The sequence below is a fragment of the Zalophus californianus genome, chromosome X (genome assembly GCF_009762305.2).
Source record: "Zalophus californianus isolate mZalCal1 chromosome X, mZalCal1.pri.v2, whole genome shotgun sequence".
In the NCBI taxonomy this organism is placed as follows: Eukaryota; Metazoa; Chordata; class Mammalia; order Carnivora; family Otariidae; genus Zalophus; species Zalophus californianus.
Genome location: NC_045612.1, coordinates 88186242 through 88205699, shown reverse-complemented (window position 1 = coordinate 88205699; position 19458 = coordinate 88186242). Strand labels below are relative to the sequence as shown.

The following is a 19458-nucleotide window of genomic DNA, read 5'->3' as shown; positions in this document are numbered from 1 at the left end:
GAGAAGCATGAACTCCTACCCCCACTAGGCAATAAAAAGGAGCCCACCCCGGGGCACCTGGGTAGCTCAACCGGTTAAGTATCTGACTCTTGATTTCAGCTCAGGTCATGATCTCAGGGTTGTGGGATCGAACCCCATGACAGGCTCCAAGATGGGTGTGGAGCCTGCTTAAGATTCTCTCTCTCCCTCTCCCTCAGCTCCTCCCCCTGCCATTAAAAAAAAAAAGGAGCCCCCCCCCCCCCCAAGAGGCCAAGTGGAGAACCTGGACTTCCATCCCTACCTAGCAGTCATGAATGAGGTGACATCTCCCTTTACCAAACGGAGCTCTGTCAAGGAAGGCCTGTTAAAACAGTAGAGTTAAATAAATTCCAGAGCCTCTTAATATAATACCCAAATATCCTGAACATAATGAAAAATTAGATGTCATACCAAGAACCAGGAAAATCTCAACTCGAATGAGAAAAGACACTGAGCAGATCCCAACACTGAAATAACACAGATGCTGGAATTATCTGACAAGGATTTTATTTTTTTTAATATAATATAATTTTATTTTATTTTAAAGATTATTTATTTGAGGGGGGAGGGGCAGAGGGAGAGGGAGAGAGAATCCCAAGCAGACTCTCCGCCGAATGTGGAGTTCAATCACACGACCCTGAAATCATGACCCCAGCCAAAATCAAGAGTCTGACGCCCAACTGACTGAACCACCCAGGTGCCCCATCTGGCAAGGATTTTAGAGCAGCCATCATAAACATGCTTCACTGGCCAATTATGAAAAATGCTTAACACAAATGAGACAACAGAAAATCTCAGCAAAGAAATATAGGCATACCTCATTTTACTGTGTGTCCCAGATAGTGAAGTTTTTACAAATTAAAGGTTCATGGCAACTCTGTCAAGTAAGTCTATCAGCGCCATTTTTCCAATAGCATCTGCTCACTTCATGTCTCTGTGTCACATTTTGGTAATCCTTGTAATATTTTAAACTTTTTCATTAATATTATATTTATTATGGTGACCTGTGGCCAGTGATCTTTGATGTTACTATTGTAATTGTTTTGGGATGCCACAAACCACATCCATATAACCAGCCACAACAATCCCTTAAACCAAAGCCTAATCCAGATCAAGACCCTAATTCTCTTTAGTTCTCTGAAGGCTGAGAGAGGTGAGGAAGCTACAGAAGAAGTTTGAAGCTAGCAGAGGTTGGTTCACAAATTTTTTAAAAAAGATTGTATTTATTCATTTGAGAGAGAGAGAGAGAGCATGAGCGGGGGAGGAGACAGAAGGAGAAGCAGACTCCCCACTGAGCAGGGAGTCCGATGCGGGGGCCCAATCCCAGGACCCTGAGATCATGACCTGAGCCAAAGGCAGACACTTAACCGACTGAGCACCCAGGCGCCCTGTTGGTTCATGAATTTTAAGGAAAGAAGCCATCTTTATAACATAAAAGTGTAAAGTGAAGCTGCAAGTGCTGGTATGGAAGCTGCAGCAAATTTTCCAGAAGATTCAGCTAAGATAATTAATGAAGGTGGTTACACTAACCATCAGAATTTCAATGTAGACAAAACAGCCTTCTATTGGAAGAAAATGCCACTATGACCAGAAGGACATAGCACAACATTTTTTAAGTGCTGAAAGAAAAGAACTGTTAGCCTAGAATCCTATACCCATAGAAAATATCCTTCAGGAATCAAAGAGCTGTCAAGACATTTTCAGATGAAGGAAACTAAGAATTTGTTACCAGAAGACCTACCATAAAAGAATGGCTACAGGAATTTCTCTAACCAGAAACGCAATGATAAAAGAAGGAATTTTGGAACATCAGTAAGGAAGAAAGAACATGGGAAAAGCAAAAATATAGGTAAATATAATATGCTTTCCTTCTCCTCAGTTTTCTAAATTATGTTTGACAGTTGAAGTGAAAATTATAACACCATCTAATGTGCTCAATGCATGTAAAGGAAATATTTAAGACAATTATATTATAAATAGGGGAGGATAAAGGGACATGAGGTAAGTAAGGTTTCCACACTTCCCTGCAAGTGGTAAAATGATGCCAGTGGACTCTGATAAGTTGTGTATATATTACATGATACATAGGATATCCGGTTTAAAAAAGCTATATAAAGAGATCCCCCTGAAAACACTAGATTATCAAACGGAATTCTTTAAAATGTCCAAATACCCCCCAAAGAAGGGCAAGGAGAGAGAAAGAGAGAGAGACAGAGAGAGAGGGAGAGAAAGAGCAAGAGAAACAAAAACAGAGAGAATAGACAGCAAACACAAAATATGACAGACTTAAACCTTAACATTTAAATAATTACATAAAGTGCAAATGGTATAAATGCACCAACTGTAGACAGAAATTAGTAGGTTCTATTTCAAAAATCATGACCCAGCTATATACTGTCTACAAGAAATGTGTTTCAAATATAATGATATATGTAGGTCGAAAGTAAAAGGATGGAAAAGATATATCATGCAAACATTGATTAAAAGGAAGCAGAAATGGATTTATTAATATTGGATAGAGTAGACTTCAGAGTAAAGAAAATTACCAGGGACAGACAGGGACATTACATAATGATAAAAGGGTCAGTCCACCAAGAAAACATAGCAATTTTAAATGTGTATGCACCATGCAATAGAACTGCAAAATATATGAAGAAAGTCTTAATAAAACTGAAAGGAGAAATAGGCAAAATCACAATTATAGTTGGAGACTTCAATACCTTTCCTTCAACAACTGAAAGAACAATCAGACAGAAAATCAACAAGGTTATAAAAGAATTCATGAACATCATTAGCCAACAGGATCTATGCAACATTTATAGAACTTTCCATGCAACAGTAACAGAATACACATTCTTTTTTTTAAAAGATTATTTATTTATTTATTTGAGAGAGAGAGAGAATGAGAGATAGAGAGCACAAGAGGGAAGAGGGTCAGAGGGAGAAGCAGACTCCCCACCAAGCAGGGAGCCCGATGTGGGACTTGATCCCGGGACTCCGGGATCATGACCTGAGCCAAAGGCAGTCGCTTAACCAACTGAGCCACCCAGGCGCCCCAGAATACACATTCTTTTTAAGTGCCCACAGAAAATATGTCACATAGACCATATCCTAGATCATATAACAAATCTCAGCAAATGTAAAAGAATTAAAATCATACATAGTATGTTCTCTGACCACAATGGAATGAAACTAGTAATCAAAACAAAGAGGTAACAGGAAAATTCCCAAACACTTAGAAACTAAGCAACATACTTTTTTTTTTTAAGATTTTATTTATTTATTTGACAGAGAGAGAGACAGTGAGAGAGGGAACACAAGATGGGGGAGAGGGAGAAGCAGGCTTCCTGCTGAGCAGGGAGCCTAATGCAGGGCTCGATCCCAGGGATCATGACCTGAGCTGAAGGCAGACACTTAACGACAGCCACCCAGGTGCCCCTAAGCAACATACTTCTTTTTTTTTAAATTTTTTTATTAATTTTATTTATTTTTGAGAGAGAGAGAATGACAGAGAGAGAGAATGAGAGGGGTGAGGGTCAGAGGGAGAAGCAGACTCCCTGCTAGGCAGGGAGCCCGATGTGAGACTAGATCCCAGGACTCCAGGATCATGACCTGAGCTGAAGGCAGTCGCTTAACCAACTGAGCCACCCAGGCACCCTAAGCAACATACTTCTAAATAATCCATAGCTCAAAGAGGAAGTCTCAAGGGAAATTAAAAAAATACACTGAACTGAATAAAAATTAAAATACAACATATCAATATTTGTAGGATACAGTCAATCCTTTAGCCCCTCCTTGACCATATAAGAATGGACCTTGGGCCTGGAACACTTCCTTACCAAGAGACAAAGAGCCCACACAGCCTGTGCTGGGTTATTGCCTTGTGTAGGAATATCTTTCCCTATGTTGAACTCAGTGTGTGTTATTTTGTTCTGTAGAAGTTTGTACTTCAGTGGCTCTTAGGCATGCCCCTAGCTTTCAGTATTTCAGACTCCATGGGGGAGTGGGTGGGTCCTTCCACTGCAATATGAGAGGGGTGTGAATAGTATCTTAGTTCAGTTTAATTTATATTTCTTTGCTAACTAATGGAGTGAAGGATCTTTTCCTATGCTTACTTGCCATTTGACTGCCAGGGGACCCGCTAGCTATGAGGAAAGGATACATACTACTGATGCTGATCTTGCTCTGTCTCTTCTCTATGCAAGTAAAGCATTGTTCCATTCAGTGTTTCACTGTGTTGTGTTTTCGTTGGTGACTCTGATACCAAGATGCAGCGGGCAGAAGTGTTTGGAGTGGTCCCCTGGGATTTGATAACCAGTGCATAATACTTTGCTCCATAAACTAAAGCAGTGCTATAAGGAAAATTTATGGCACTAAATGTTTACAAGTGAAAGAGAAAAAGCCTCAAATCAATTATCTAAACTCTCGTCTCAAGAAATTAGAAAAGAAGGGACGCCTGGCTGGCTCAGTCAGTGGAGCATGTGACTCTTGATCTCAGGATTGTAAATCTGAGCCCCACGTTGGTTGTAGAGATTACTTAAAAATAAAATATAAAAAAAAAAGAAATTAGAAAAGAAGAACAAAATAAATCCAAAGCCAGCAGAAAAAAGGAAATAATAAAAGTAGGAGCAGAAATCAATGAAATTGGGGGCACCTGAGTGGCTCAGTCAGTTAAGCATCTGCCTTCAGCTCCGGTCATGATCCCGGGGTCCTGTGATCGAGCCCCGCGTTGGGCTCCCCACTCAGTGGGGAGCCTGCTTCTCCCTCTCCCTCTGCTCCTCCCCGTGCTTGTGCTCTCTCTCTCTCTAATAAATAAATAAAATCTTTTTAAAAAAGAAATCAATGAAATTGAAAACAGAAAAACAGCAGAAAAAAACCAATGAAACAAAGGGCTGGTATTCCAAAAAGAGTAATAAAATAAACAAGCCTCTAGTAATATTGACAAAGAAAAAATCAAAGACACAAATAATTAATATCGGGAATGAAACAGGGGATATCACTATAGACCCTGCAGACATCATCAAAAGAATAATAAAGGAATACAATAATAAATTTGACAACTTAGATGAAATGGACCAATTCCTCAAAAAGTACAAACGACCAAAATTCTTCCAATATGAAATAGTTCATTTGAATAGTCTCATAACTATGGAGGAAATTCAATTTGCAATTTAAAAGACAACTCTTGAAATATAAATCTCTAGGCCAAATGGTTTCACTGGAGACTTCCACCAACTTCTCAAGAAGAATTAACACCAATCCCACACTATCTCTTCCAGAAAATGAAAAGGGAATTCTTGCTAACTCATTCCCTAAAGTCTGATACCAAAAGTAGACAAAGAGTACAAAAAATACATCATTGATGTGCTAATGTTTTCCCACGTTTATACACGGTTTGCATAGCAAATTTTGCATATTTTGTCATCACCTGTATTTGAAAATAGTATGTTTCTTGATGAATTATTCTATTACCTAACCAAAACAAGTATAAAAGAACCTATAGACCAATATCCTTCATGAGCATAGATGCAAAAATTCTTAACAAAATATTAGCAAATATAATTCAACAATATACAAAGAGAATTACACACCATGACCAAGTGGGGCTTATTCCAGGAATGCAAGACTAGTTCAATATTTGAAAATAAATCACTGTAATCTACCATATTAACAGGCCACAGAAGAAAAAAAATCACATGATCATATCAATTGATGGAGAGAAAGGTTTTGACAAAATCCAACACCCATTCATGATTTTAAAAAAACCTCTTAGAAAACCTGGAATAAAGGTTAACTTTGTCAACTTGCTAAAAATAAGATCGACACAAAAACTATAACTAACATCATACTTAATAGTGAGAGACTGAATGTTTGCCCCCTAATATCAGGAACAACACAAGGATGTCGACTATCACCACTCTTACTCAATATAATAATGAAAATTCTAGCCAGTGCAGTGAGGCAATAAAAAAGAACAAAAGTCATAGAGATTGAAAGGGAAGAAATAAAACTGACCCTACTTGCAAATAACATGATGGTCCAGATAGAAAATCCCTAGGACCCTACACAAAAACTTCCAGAAGGAAAGGTGCCTGGATGGCTCAGTCGGTTAAGCGTCTGCCTTCAGCTCAGGTCATGATCCCAGGGTTCTGGGATCGAGCCCCACATCGGACTCTCAGCGGGAAGCCTGCTTCTCTCTCTCCCTCTACCTTTCCCCCAGCTTGTGCTCTCTCTCTCTTGCTCACTCTCTCTCTCAAATAAATAAATAAAATCTTAAAAAAAAACAAAAACTTCTAGAAGTAATAAGTGACTCCAGCAAGGTTACGGGACACAAGAACAATACACACCAAAAATCATTTTATATACTACAAATGAACATGACAAAACAAATTAAAAACATAATACTTTACATCACTCAGAAGTGAAATATTTAGGTGTAAATGTAACAAAACATGTACAAGCCTTGCGTACTGAAAACTAGAGACTGTTGATGAAAGAAGTCAAAAAGATCTAAATAAATGGAGATAGAGACTGTCTTTATGGTTGGGTAGCCTCAACATAGTAAAAATATCAATTCTTCACAAGTTGATATACAGAACTTAATATAATTCCTATTAAAATCTCAGCAAGAGATTTTTTTGTAGATATAGGCAAAATTATTCCTAAATTTATGTGGAAGGACAAAGGATCTACAATAGCTAAAAACAATTCTGACAAAGAATGAAATGGGAGAAATCAATCTACCTGTTTTCAAGGCTTTTTATTTAACTACAGGAATCAAGACAATGTGGTACTGATGAAGGGATGGACACATAGATCAATGAAACAGAAGAGAGGGCCCAGAAATAGCCCCACACAAGTACAGCCAACTAATTTTTTTTACAAAGGTGCAAAAACTATTCAATGGATGAAGGAGAGTCTTTTCAAGAAATGGTGCTGGAGTAACTGTATCATTCATAAGGAAAAAACAAAATGAATCTCAATCTAAGTGTCACAGTTCATAAAAAATTAACCTAAAATGGATCTTAGATTCAAATGTAAAATGTAAAACTATAAAACCATTAGAAGACTACGTGAGAGAAAATCATCAGGACTTAGGGCTTAGTAAAAGTTCTTAGATATGACACCAGAAACATGATCAATAAAAGAAAAATACATATATTCGACTTCAACAGATTAAAAACTGTAGCTCTGCGAAAGATGCTGTCAGGAGGATGAAATGAAAAGCTACAGGCTGTGAGAAAGTATCTGACAAAGACTCATAAGTATAACATATAAAGAACTCTCAAAAATCAACATTGAAGAAACAAACAATCCAATTAGAAAATGGGCGAAAGACACGAAGAGACATTTCACCAAAGAGGACATATGGAGGGCAAATAAGTACATGAGAATATATTCAACATCCATAGACAAGCATATTCTAGAATTTATATGGAAAGACACAGCTCTTAGAATAGCTAAAGCAGTCTTAACAAAGAAGAATAAAGTGGGAGTGAACAAAATAATTTAACTAAGCATTACATGCAGCTCTATGAGAATATAAAATCCCCAGCAAACATAAACTACCAAAATCAATCCCCCCGAATGTAGAAATCTGTTAAGACTACTAATCAGAGAGAAGAAAATAATTATAATTTACCATTTTAAAGATTTTTCTTTATTTGAGAGCAAGAGAGAGAGCATGAGCGGGGGTGGGAGGTGGGGGCGGGAGGCAGAGGGCAAGGGACAAGCGGACACCCTGCTGAGCGAGGAGCCTTGATGCAGGGCTTGATCCCATGACCCTGAGATCACGACCTAAGCCGAAATCAAGAGTCAGACGTTTAACTGACTGAGCCAGCTAGGGCTCCTACAGTCAACTGATTTTAGATAAGTGTGTCAATATAAGTCTGTGGGGAAAGAAAAGCTTATAACATCAAAAGCACAAGAAACAAAAGAAAAAAATAGATAAATTGGACTTTATCAAAATCACAAACCTTTGTGCTACAAAGTCAACCACCAAGAAAGTGAAAAGATACCCACAAAATGGGAGAAAATAAATGCAAATCACATATCTGACAAGGGACTGGTATCCAGAACATATCAAGAATACTTACAACTCAATAATAAAAAATCAAATCACTCAATTAATAATAGGCAAAGGATTTAAACTGATATCCCTCCAAAGAAGATACACAAATGGCCAATAAGCACATCGTCAGTGAGTTCGGGCTGCTATAACGAACTACCACAGACTGGGTGGCTTAAACAAAAAACATTTCTTTCTCACGGTGCTGGAGGCTGAGAAGTCCAAGATCAAAGCACCAGCAGATTTGGTGTCTGGGGAGAACCTGCTTCTTGGTTCATAGATGGCCATCTTCTTGCTGCATGGCAAAAAGGGGAAAAGGACTCTCTGGGGTTTCTTTTATAAGGGTACTAATCCCATTCATGAGGGCTCCACCTTCATGACCTCATCACCTCCCAGAGACCTCACCTTCTAATACTATCACATTGGGAATTAGGATTTCAACATAGGAATTTGGGGGAAACCTAAATATTCAGTCCATTGCATACATGAAAAGATATTTAATATCACTAGTCATTAGAGAAATAGAAATCAAAACCACAATGAGATACCACTTCCCACCCACTAGGATGGCTAGACTAAAAAAAGACAGTAACAAGTGTTGGTGGGGATGTGACTAATTGGAACCTACATACATTCCTGGTGGGATGTAAAATGGCACAGCCATTTCGAAAAACTGTTTGGCAGTTCTTCAAAGTGTTAAACATAGAGGTACCATATGATCTAGCAATTCCACTCCCAAGAGAAATGAAAATAGATGTCCACACAAAAACGTGGACACAAATGTTCATTGCAGCATTATTCATAGTAGTTAAAAGTGGAAAAAGCCCAAATGTCCCTCAACTGATGAATGGAAAAACAAAATGTGGTATATCCTTACAGAAGAATGTTAGTCAGTAATAAAAAAGGAATGAAGACTGATACATGCTATAGCATGCATGGATGAATCTTGAAAACATTATGGTAAGTGAGAGAAAAGAGTCACAAAAGACCACATATTGTATGATTCCATTTATATAAAAACCTGGAATTGTTAAATCTACAGAGACAGTAAGTGGTTGCCTACAGCAGGGGGATACAGAATAGGAATGAGGAATGAGTACCATGTTTCTTTCTGAGGTTATAGAATGTTCTAAAATTAGATCGTGGTGGTGGTTACACAACTCCATGAATATACTAAAAACTACTGAATTGTAAGCTTTGAATCGGTAGTTTACCATAAGTTTATGGTAGATGAATTATATCAATAAATCTGTTAGAAAAAAAAGATCATGTAGCTAGTAAGTGGTCATGCAGGATTTCAAACCCAGTCTTTTGGCAAGGGGAAGGTACTCAATAAATGTTTGTTGAATAAATGAATGAATGAACACATTTCACTTTCAAATTAGCAACAAAATAGGGATACCCTCTATCAAGTATCATTCAACATTTTTCCAAAAGTGCTAGCTAATGCAAGAGAAGATGAAGTAATCAGAATAAATATTTGGAAGGAAGAGAGAGTATCACTGTTAACTGGATGCAATATGATATTCTATCTAAGAAAAGTAAGAGACTAAAAAGCAACTAGAATTCACAAGAGAATCTGATCATTGCATTGGATAAGAAATACAAAATACAAAAAAGAAAATAAAAGTTGACAGATTTTTTTTCCTTTGGAAATAGAAAAAGTATGCTTTTCACCATGGTGACAAAAACAAATGTAAAATATCTAAGAATGCGATTTTTTTTTTTTTTTATAAAAAAAGGTGCTGGGTCTATAGGAAGAAAACTATAGGGGCACCTGGGTGGCTCAGTCAGTTGAGCCTCTGACTCTTGGTTTTGGGTCATGATCTCATGGGTGGTGAGATCAAGCCCTGAGTCAGGCTCTGAGCTCAGTGGGGAGTCTGCTTGAGATTCTCTCCCTCTGCCCCTCCCTCCACTCTCATGCACACTCTCTCAAATAAATAAATCTTTTAAAAAAGAAGAAAACTATAAAATACATAGTTTTAATGGTTGTTCTGAAATAAAATAAGATGGTTTTAACATTCATAGGGAAGAATAAATGCTAAAGAATATTAAAGAAAACAACCAAAAAAGAAAGGAAAAGAACAGTGAAGGGGCTAGCCCTATTTGTTATTAAAAGTATTTCTAAAAGTCAACATAGTTTTTTGAAAGGGAGTAGATACATATATCAGAAGGAAAAATAGAGCTCAGAAATAGAGCAATACATTTGGAAATTTATGTGACAATAGTGGCATGCAGTTGAGTTAGAAAAGTGTATTCATTTGATTGGTACCAGCAAATTTTCTATCCAAACGGAAAATACAAACTTCGATCTCGTCTCACACCACACATCAGAGTAAATTCCAGTTGGACTGAAATTTAATTTTAAAAATTAAAACAATAAAAATGTTAAACTTAAGGCATATATTTGTTTAAGCATGAAGTGGGGAGAACTCACTAAGCAAGACAAGACTCAGAACCAAAGACAGATATCTCTAATCAGATAATTATTTTTTCTAATTATACGTGAAAACATCTTTCAAAAATCAAGATATAAAGAGAGATAAAAGGGGAAAAATCACAATAAGTGACAGAAGGTTAATATTCACAAATTAGAAAGACAAACCACCCAAAGGAAAAAAAGAGCAAAGGATATGAAAACTTTAAAAAACATATGCAAAGAGGGGCGCCTGGGTGGCTCAGTCGTTAAGCGTCTGCCTTCGGCTCAGGTCATGATCCCAGGGTCCTGGGATCGAGTCCCACATTGGGCTCCCTGCTCTGCGGGAAGCCTGCTTCTCCCTCTCCCACTCCCCCTGCTTATGTTCCTGCTCTCGCTGTCTCTCTCTCTGTCAAATAAATAAATAATAAAAAAATCTTAAAAAAAAAAAAACATATGCAAAGATACTCAACCACTAGTTGCCAGAAAAATGCATATCAGAGTAAAACAAGATACTAGATACCATTTACTTTACCAAAGTAAAAACAGATACCATTCTGTTTGGCCCTCGGAATAGGGAAAATTAAAAAAAGCAGCAATATTCAGTGTGGGAGAGAATGTTAGAGTGAGACTTTTTATTTATTTATTTTTCTATTTTTAAAGATTTTATTTATTCGACAGAGCACGAGAACAAGCTGGGGTGGGGGTGTGGGGGGAAGAGACAGAGGGAGAGGGAGAAGCAGACTCCCCCCTAGTGTGGAGCCCGAGTGGGGGATGTGACCCCAAGATCAAGACCCCAGCCCAAGTCAGATGTTAAACCAACTGAGCCACCCAGGCACCCCGGAGTGAGCCCTTTTATATGTTGCTGGTGGGAGTACCAATTTTACAAAAGTTTTGGAAAATAATTTACCTAAAGTTCAATATATACCATCCACTTTAAGGGACATCCATTTCTGCACCTAATAATCACTCAGATGACAGTCTCTGAGTGTAGTTTAGAAATCAATAACAAAAATTTCAACTTTTGGGGCACCTGGGTGGCTCAGTTGGTTAAGTGTCTGCCTTCAGCTCCGGTCTTGATCCCAGGGTCCTGGGATTGAGCCCTGCATCGGGCTGCCGGCTCAGTGGGGAAGCCTGCTTCTCCCCCTCCCTCTGCCTGCCCCTCCCTCTGCTTGTGCTCCCTCCCTCTCTCTCTCTCTCAAATAAATAAATAAAATCTTAAAAATTTTTTTCAACTTTTTAAAACAGATTTTTTATTTATTTGACACAGAGAGAGATGGCGAGAGAGGGAACACAAGCAGGGGGACTGGGAAAGGGAGAAGCAGGCTTTCTGCTGAGCGGGGAGCCAGATGCGGGACTCGATCCCAAGACCCTGGGACCGTGACCTGAGCTGAACGCAGATGCCTAACGACTGAGCCACCCAGGTGCCCCTTCAACTTTTTGGAAAATTAGAATCTCATATCTACATAACTATGGGGTCAGAGAGAAAACCACAACAGAAATTAGAAAACATTTGAAGTAAACTGTAGTGAAAATGTTACATACCAAAATTTGTTACATGGAGCTAAAGTGTTCTTAGAGGAAAATTCATGAACTTAATGCTTATATTATAAAAGAAAAGTGACTGAATATTAATGAGATAAGCATTCAACTTAGGAATTTAAAAATAAGAATAAAAGAAAAAACCCAAAGAAGAGAAATAATGAAATCAAGGGGAGAAATTAATGACGCAGAAAACAAAAATACAGGAGGCCCAACAAAGTCAAAGTAGGGTTTTGAAACAATCCCATCTCGGTTTAAGACCACCCATCACTGACTCCGGGAGGCAGCATATCTGATTCCACTGGCCCATCCATCAACCAGTCCCAAATAAATGCGTGACTGACACCACAGAAACCTTGACCATCCACTCAATAAACCCCATCACGCACCTCATAGACCATGCAACAGTCACCCCACGGTCCGAATCATTCATTCATTGATTCTTCAATACCCCATAAACTCTCCACCATTCACTCCACAAACCACCCATTACTCCCCAAACACCCTCACCACTAACCCACTGAACTCCAATCATTCATCACTTACCTCACTAACCCATGATTCACCCCACAGACCTCCACCACTTATCCCACAGCTCCAATCACTTACTCGGCAGACCCCATCAGTGACCTCTGAGAATCCTCACCCCTCTCCCCGACAGACTCCTCATCGCTCACCCTAAAGACCCCCCAGCACCCTCATCACTCATCCCACAGACTACCCATTTTATTTTCCCCACTGACCCCATCACTCACCCCAAACCCCTGTCATTCACTCCACGCCCCTCCTACTTAGTGACCTCAGAGAAGCCTCCTCACTCACCCTACAGAGTAGCATCACTGAGTGCGAAATCCATGTCACCACACCCCCATAATCATGTCAGTGCTTTACTGGCCCAACTGTGCCGCCTCTGTTAAACCCAGTCCCGGAACCCTAAGTGTGGAAACTACCTCTGAGGGACTCTTCCGTGTCTGGACTTCACCGTGCACATGCTCAGTGTCAGCTTGGGAGCGGCCGGCCGCCCGCCACCCCACAGGGTGCCCTCGCGCTGTGTTAGCGCGTGTGCGTGGAGGTGGAGAGGCGGGCTTTCAAATGTTCTTTAGTGACTTTGTCAGGCAACTAACATGGCTGTCCCCTCGGGAGTGTCTCTACGGGAGTCGCCATCTTGGAAGGGTGGTCATTTCGGCCGCGGAGCCGGCAGTCCCCTGCCCCATCTGGCCCTGCGGGATTTCCCGGGAGCCGACGGGGCCGGGGCGCGGCCTGTGCCGCCGGCACTTCTCCCGCCCGCGCCGCATTCTGCGCAGTGGCCGCCCAGGCGCAGGCCGGCCGCTCGCCTTCCCGGCGCTCAGGGGCCCCGCCCTCGGGTCGCATCCCCCGGGGAGTCGCGGCTTGTTCACGCGCCGCTAGGCCTCTCCCCCCCCTCGCCCCGCTTCCCGCCGCCCGGTCCCTGCTAGGAAGACTCCTCCAAGCAGCAGGCCCAGAAACGGGCCCGCCCCCGCCCCCGCCCCGGCCTCCGCCCCGGCCTCCGGCCCTGGCTCCCCGTCGAGAGCGAACGGAACGGCCCCTGACGGGCGCGGGTGGCGCGCGGCGGCGGGGCCCGGGGCGCCGCGACGCGCCCACCTGCCGGCGCCTCTGTCCCCGCGTCGGCTGAGGGCATCGCCGGGCTCCTCCGGGCTCCTCGACTGTCACCGACCCTGGGTGGTTGCCACGGGGTGGGGGGGGGATAGTGCGTGTCAGATTTAGGCCAGGAAGCGGAAGTCGCCCGCAGCGAGAGTTTAACCACTCTCGGCGCGGGGAGCTGAGGTGATTTAGCGCCAGGGACCAAGTATCATGTGGAGCGACTAATTGGGGGGCCCGTGATATCAGTGGTGGGGCAGTTCGTCCAATTTTTAAAAATCGAGTGGTCAACCTTCCTGGTTTCCTTCTAAAAGCATTAAGGCTAAAGTTCTAAAGAGCCAAGTTTTGATTCATTTCCATTAGTGTTTGGTTTCAAATGCTAATTTGTAACTTTTTCCCCCTTTTAACCCGCGAATTATTTAGAAGTCCATTGTCCAACTTGCAGAACTTCTCCGAGACTCGCAGGGCAAAGGGAATGGGTACTTTTTTCAGGCTGCTGCAACAGGGACAACAGCCCAGCCCAGCGTTTCCTGGAGCTTGGGGAGTTTTATAGGGGAGAGGAGTTTTGTAGGGGAGGGAAACAAAAGCGGCTGAGCGCCGGCTGCACGTTTGGTGGGCTTTGGTCCACAGGTATTGAAAGGAGCTGTTTTTGATTTGACTCATCTCAGTTTGTCACCTACTCCTCTCGGAATTAATGACACCAAGAAGGAATTTAGAGCGAGTGCAGAAAAGTCTTGACACCATGTTCCTTTCCCCAAATAAACACAAAGTTAATCTGATGTTAGTGTTTTCTCATGTAATTGCATTGTGGTCTGGGAATATTGTCTGAATGATGCTGAGTCTTTGAAATCTGTTGAAACTTGCCTTAAGGCTCAAGCACGGGCTCAGTTTTCAAAAACTTGTTTCATCTCCTGATTAAAAAGATTGTATTTTCCAGTTGTTGGGTTGAACATATGGGTTTATTGGCTCCAGCTTGTTAGTTGGGCCTTTAAAAAAATGTACTTCCTTCCTGAGGATTTTCTTCTGCTTGCCCCATGAGTTCCTGATAGAGGTGAGAGACTCTCCCATTGTATTGTTAGGTCAGGTTTTCATTGTGCTAGTCAATTTTTGCTTCCTATATTTTGAAGTTCATTATTAAATTCAGGTAAGGGTATTTTGTTGTCAAATGGATACAGCCAAATCTCTTTCCCAGAAGATTGTAACATGCCTACCCCCACCAGCAAAATAAGAGTTCACTGAGGCAAATCTTTTCAGCACTGGATGTTGATACTGTCTTTCATGTTTGTCAGTGTGAGGGCCAGTAGTAAATACTTGCTTTAATTTGCATTTTCCTGACTGCTTCTGCAACAGAGCATCTTTTTCTGTTTGTTGATTTCACTTGGATTTTCTCTTCTGCTGATTTTCATATCCTTTGTCCAGTTTACATTGGAGTGATTTGTCTTTTTCTTATAGATTTGTAGAAGCCCTTTGTGCATTAGGGATATCAACCCTTTGTGAGTTGCATTGCAGTATTTCCCCCTTAACTCTTTTTCTCCTTTGCATTTTATAGGTGTCCTTCAGTATGCGTTTCGAAAGATGTAGTCTCTTGGGCGCCTGGGTGGCTCAGTTGGTTAAGCGACTGCCTTCGGCTCAGGTCATGATCCTGGAGTCCCGGGATCGAGTCCCGGGATCGAGTCCCACATCGGGCTCCCCGCTCAGCGGGGAGTCTGCTTCTCCCTCTGACCCTCTTCCCTCTTGTGCTCTCTATCTCTCCTTCTCTCTCTCTCTCAAATAAATAAAAAAAAAAAGAAAGAAAGATGTAGTCTCTCATCAGAAATGTCTAAACTTTCTTTCCTGGCTTCTGTATTTCCTGTCTTGCTTGGTCCTCCTCCCCCATTCCACGTCTGCCCAAAAAGAGTCTTAACATTTATTTCATTTTTATTGCTTTAATCTTTTTCTACTTAAACCTTTAATCTAGTTGGAATTTACTGTGGCGTAGGGTATGAGGTCAAGGTCAAGTTTTGTTCTTGTTGTGTCAAATAGGGAGAAAGCTTCCATTTCAGAAATCTGCAATTATCTCATAATCAAACAGAAAAAGACTTCTCTTTTATAGATAGGGTAAGGAGGAGGCAAGCCAAGATAAGCAGAATCTGTGGGAGGGGAGCTGCATTAGCAGAATGGCCAGTAGCACCTGACCTGACAGGAAAGTGCCCACTGTGGTCAGTCAATTCCCTCCCAGGGGAGGCTGCGAAGAGAGGGCACATTCCACAGTTTTTTGTGCTTTCTCGGGCTTGGGGACAAGCCAAGTTCAGGAGGCTGTGGGAAAGAGAGACGCTCAACTGACATTTGGCTAACAAGCATTCTGTTCTGATTAAATCAATGCTTATGAGGCAAGGACTGGGAATTTGGAAGTTCTGTGTCTGTCCTTGTCATAGGTAAACAACAGGAGCATGCGTGAGTCCTGTCTAAGTCATGTAGGGAAGTGGAATTCCTGGCAGTACGCGGTTTTCCAGAACATGAAAGAATAAGGAGGTTTCTCAACCTTCACTGTTTACCAGGATCACAGGGCTCAGGTAAAATTCAACAATGTCAGCTGGCTGTTTATGGAACACACTGCCCTGTATCCACTGAATTAAATATCACTTTTGTCATACAAGGCCACACATACGTTTTGCTTGACCTGAACTCTTGATTGTGTCTCTGTAGTCTGATTTCAAAGGAGTTCTCTTCTTGTGAATTTATTTATTTATTTATTTTTTTAAAGATTTTATTTATTTATTTGAGAGAGAGAATGAGAGACAGAGAGAGCATGAGAGGGGGGAGGGTCAGAGGGAGAAGCAGACTCCCTGCTGAGCAGGGAGCCCGATATGGGACTCGATCCCGGGACTCGAGGATCATGACCTGAGCCGAGGATCATGACCTGAGCCGAAGGCAGTCGCTTAACCAACAGAGCCACCCAGGCGCCCAAGAACTCCCTGAAGTTTAAAATGAAGTTTCAAAATGAATGCCACGCCCCTCCCCAAAAGCCCAACAAAACAAAACTATTGGGATTCTAATTGGAACTGTATTACCCTAATATAATAGTTTGGGAAGATTCAATGCTTTTTGTTACAATAAGCCTTTGTATCTAGGGATTTCATGAGTCTCTTTTTATTCATGAGTCTCTATTTGATTATGTCTTATATACTGCAATGACATTTTGTCATCTTCTTAGAAGTCCATCATCTTTTTTGGTTAAATTTGTTCTCAGATATTCACAACATTTTTGTTGTCATTGTTAAGGCTTGTTTGCTGATCCTATCTGCTTACTGTTAGTATAGGAAGAAAATAACCTATTTTTATAATTTTATCTTGTATCCAGCCCCTTATCAAAATGATCTACCAATTCTGGCAGCTTCTTAGTATAGTCTCTCAAGTTTTCTAATTGTACAGCCTATCAGATATAGATAATATTTTCTCATTTATCCAGTATTTGGTGTGATTCTTTTTATTGTGTTAGCTGTTCAGTACAGTAGCCACTAAGCTCATGTGGCTATTTAAATTTAAATTTATTAAGAAACAGACTCTTTTTTAAATTAAATTTATTTTTTTAAAGATTTTATTTATTTATTTGACAAAGAGAGAGAGACAGTGAGGAAGGGAACACAAGCAGGGGGAGTGGGAGAAGGAGAAGCAGACTCTCTGCCAAGTGGGGAGCCGGAAGTGGGGCTCGATCCCAGGTTGGGATCGTGACCTGAGCCGAAAGCAGACGCTTAACGACTGAGCCACTCAGGCGCTCCGACCCTTTTTTTTTTTTTTTTTAAAGATTTTAGTACTTATTTGACAGAGAGGGAGAGAGCACAAGCAGGGGGAGCGGCAGGCAGAGGGAGACGCAGGCTCCCCGCTGAGCAAGGAGCCCGATGTGTGACTTGATCCCAGGACCCTGAGCCACCAGGTGCCCCAAGAAACAGACTCTTAATTATAGAGAACAAACTGATGGTTATCAGAGGGGAGGTGGGTGGGGGGATGGGTGAAATAGGTGTTGGGGATTGAGGAGGGCACTTGTGATGAGCACTGGGTGATGTATGGAAGTGTTGACTCACTATATTGTACACTTGAAACTAATACAACACTGTATGTTAACTCACTGAAACTGAAAAAAAAACTTAAAAAGCCTAAACAAATAAATTTAAATTTATTTAAGCCGAATAAATTAAAATTCAGTTTCTTAGTCACCTAGCCACATTTAAAATGTTCAACAGCTGCGGGGCGCCTGGGTGGCTCAGTCGTTGAGCGTCTGCCTTCGGCTCAGGTCATGATCCCGGGGTCCTGGGATCGAGCCCCGCATCGGGCTCCCTGCTCCGCTGGAAGCCTGCTTCTCCCTCTCCCACTCTCCCTGCTTGTGTTCTCTCTCTGTCGAATAAATAAATAAAATCTTAAAAAAAAATGTTCAATAGCTGCATATGGCTAGTGGTTACTCTACTGGATAGCATTAAATATGAAACATTTCTGGAAAGTTGTATTGGACAGTGCTGAAATACTGTCTCCAAAATAACGTTGAGTAATACATGTGATAGAGAGCATCCCTATCTTGTTACCAATTTTAATGGAAATGATTTAAACATTTTACCATTTAGTATAAAGTTTTCTGGCAATTTTTGGAAAATGGTTTTGTCAATTTTAAGTAGTTCCCTTCTATTGTTATTTTGAGTTTTTATTATTAATATAATGGCTACTGAATTGTATCATATACTTTTGAAATATCAATAGCATTATGTAGCTTTTCTAAAGTATTGGTGTAATGAATTCTGTTGATTGACTTATAAATATTAAACCACACTGGCATTTCTAGAATCATCTTAATGGTTATGGTGTATTTTTTTCTTTTTCTTTTTTTAGAGAGAGAGAGAAAGAGCACATGCTGAGGGAAGGTGGGGGGGAGCAGAGGGAGAGGGAGAGAGAGCCCCAGGGGTGGGGTTCCATCTCACAACCCTGAGATGACCTGAGCTGAAGTCAACAGTTGGATGCTTAACCAACTGATCCACCCAGGCACCCCTTTTTTCTTGAGACACATCTGGATTTGATATGTGGATACTTTATTTAGAAATTTTCATCCACATTTATGAAAGATTATCTCTAAGTTATCTTCTTTTTTGAGCAATATATTTCAGTTTGGGCATTAAGGTTATTCTTTCATAAAATAAATTGGAAAATTTCCATCTTTCTCTATGGGCTGGTAGAGTTTATGAAACATAGACCCCTTTCATCACCATTTATTTAGGAAAGGGCTTCTTAATTTCCAACTGGTTAAGATATTTTGGTAACATTTTAATTTATTTCTGTTTTTACTGGAGCTTATCCGAGGAAGTGATCTGTCAAAGCCTTACTTTTTAAAAATGTATCAATCATTTCTCTGAGGCCAGGTTAGACGATTGAATTTTTTTAATGTTGCAAGGACATAGGAATAAAGATTATATATTCTCCTTGTAAGATATAAAGTTCTTAGCCTACCTGGCTGGCAGAGTTGGTTGATTGTCTCACCCTTGGTTTCGGCTCAGGTCATGATCTCAGGGTCGTGGGAAACAAGCCTGTGCCAGGCTCCACTCTCAGCACAGAGTCTGCTTGAGATTCTCTCTCCCTCTCCCTCCTGCTTGCATGCGCTCTCTCTCAAATAAATAAATAAATAAATCATATGTATTTTACAAAAGATATAAAGTTCTCTTTATGTTTATTAAATATGGCTTATTGATTATAATTTTCGTATCTTTTTTGCCTTTGTTTTTGTTAACTTGATTCATCATATTCTGAAAGAGGTATAATCTCTCACTATAAATTATGA

At 40.7% G+C, this 19458-nt stretch overlaps 1 protein-coding gene across 6 annotated transcripts in view; it reads right to left on the bottom strand.

Moving 5' to 3' along the window:
- ZNF41 (zinc finger protein 41) overlaps positions 1–19458 on the bottom strand; it is a 71323-nt gene that overhangs the window by 26518 nt on the left and 25347 nt on the right. The window contains exon 1 of one of the 6 annotated variants that reach the window (XM_027607347.2): positions 13665–13794. The exons of 1 other annotated variant lie outside the window; for it this stretch is intronic. Coding sequence is in view for 1 of the 5 variants with exons in the window: in XM_035725795.1 (XP_035581688.1) it covers positions 12867–12881 (15 nt within the window). In the remaining 4 variants the exon portion in view is untranslated. Of the gene's footprint in view, positions 1–8287; positions 8317–12866; positions 12968–12994; positions 13201–13664; positions 13795–19458 lie in introns of those variants that run through there. 4 more of the 6 variants (XM_035725792.1, XM_035725791.1, XM_035725795.1 and 1 more) reach the window with 4 other exon arrangements.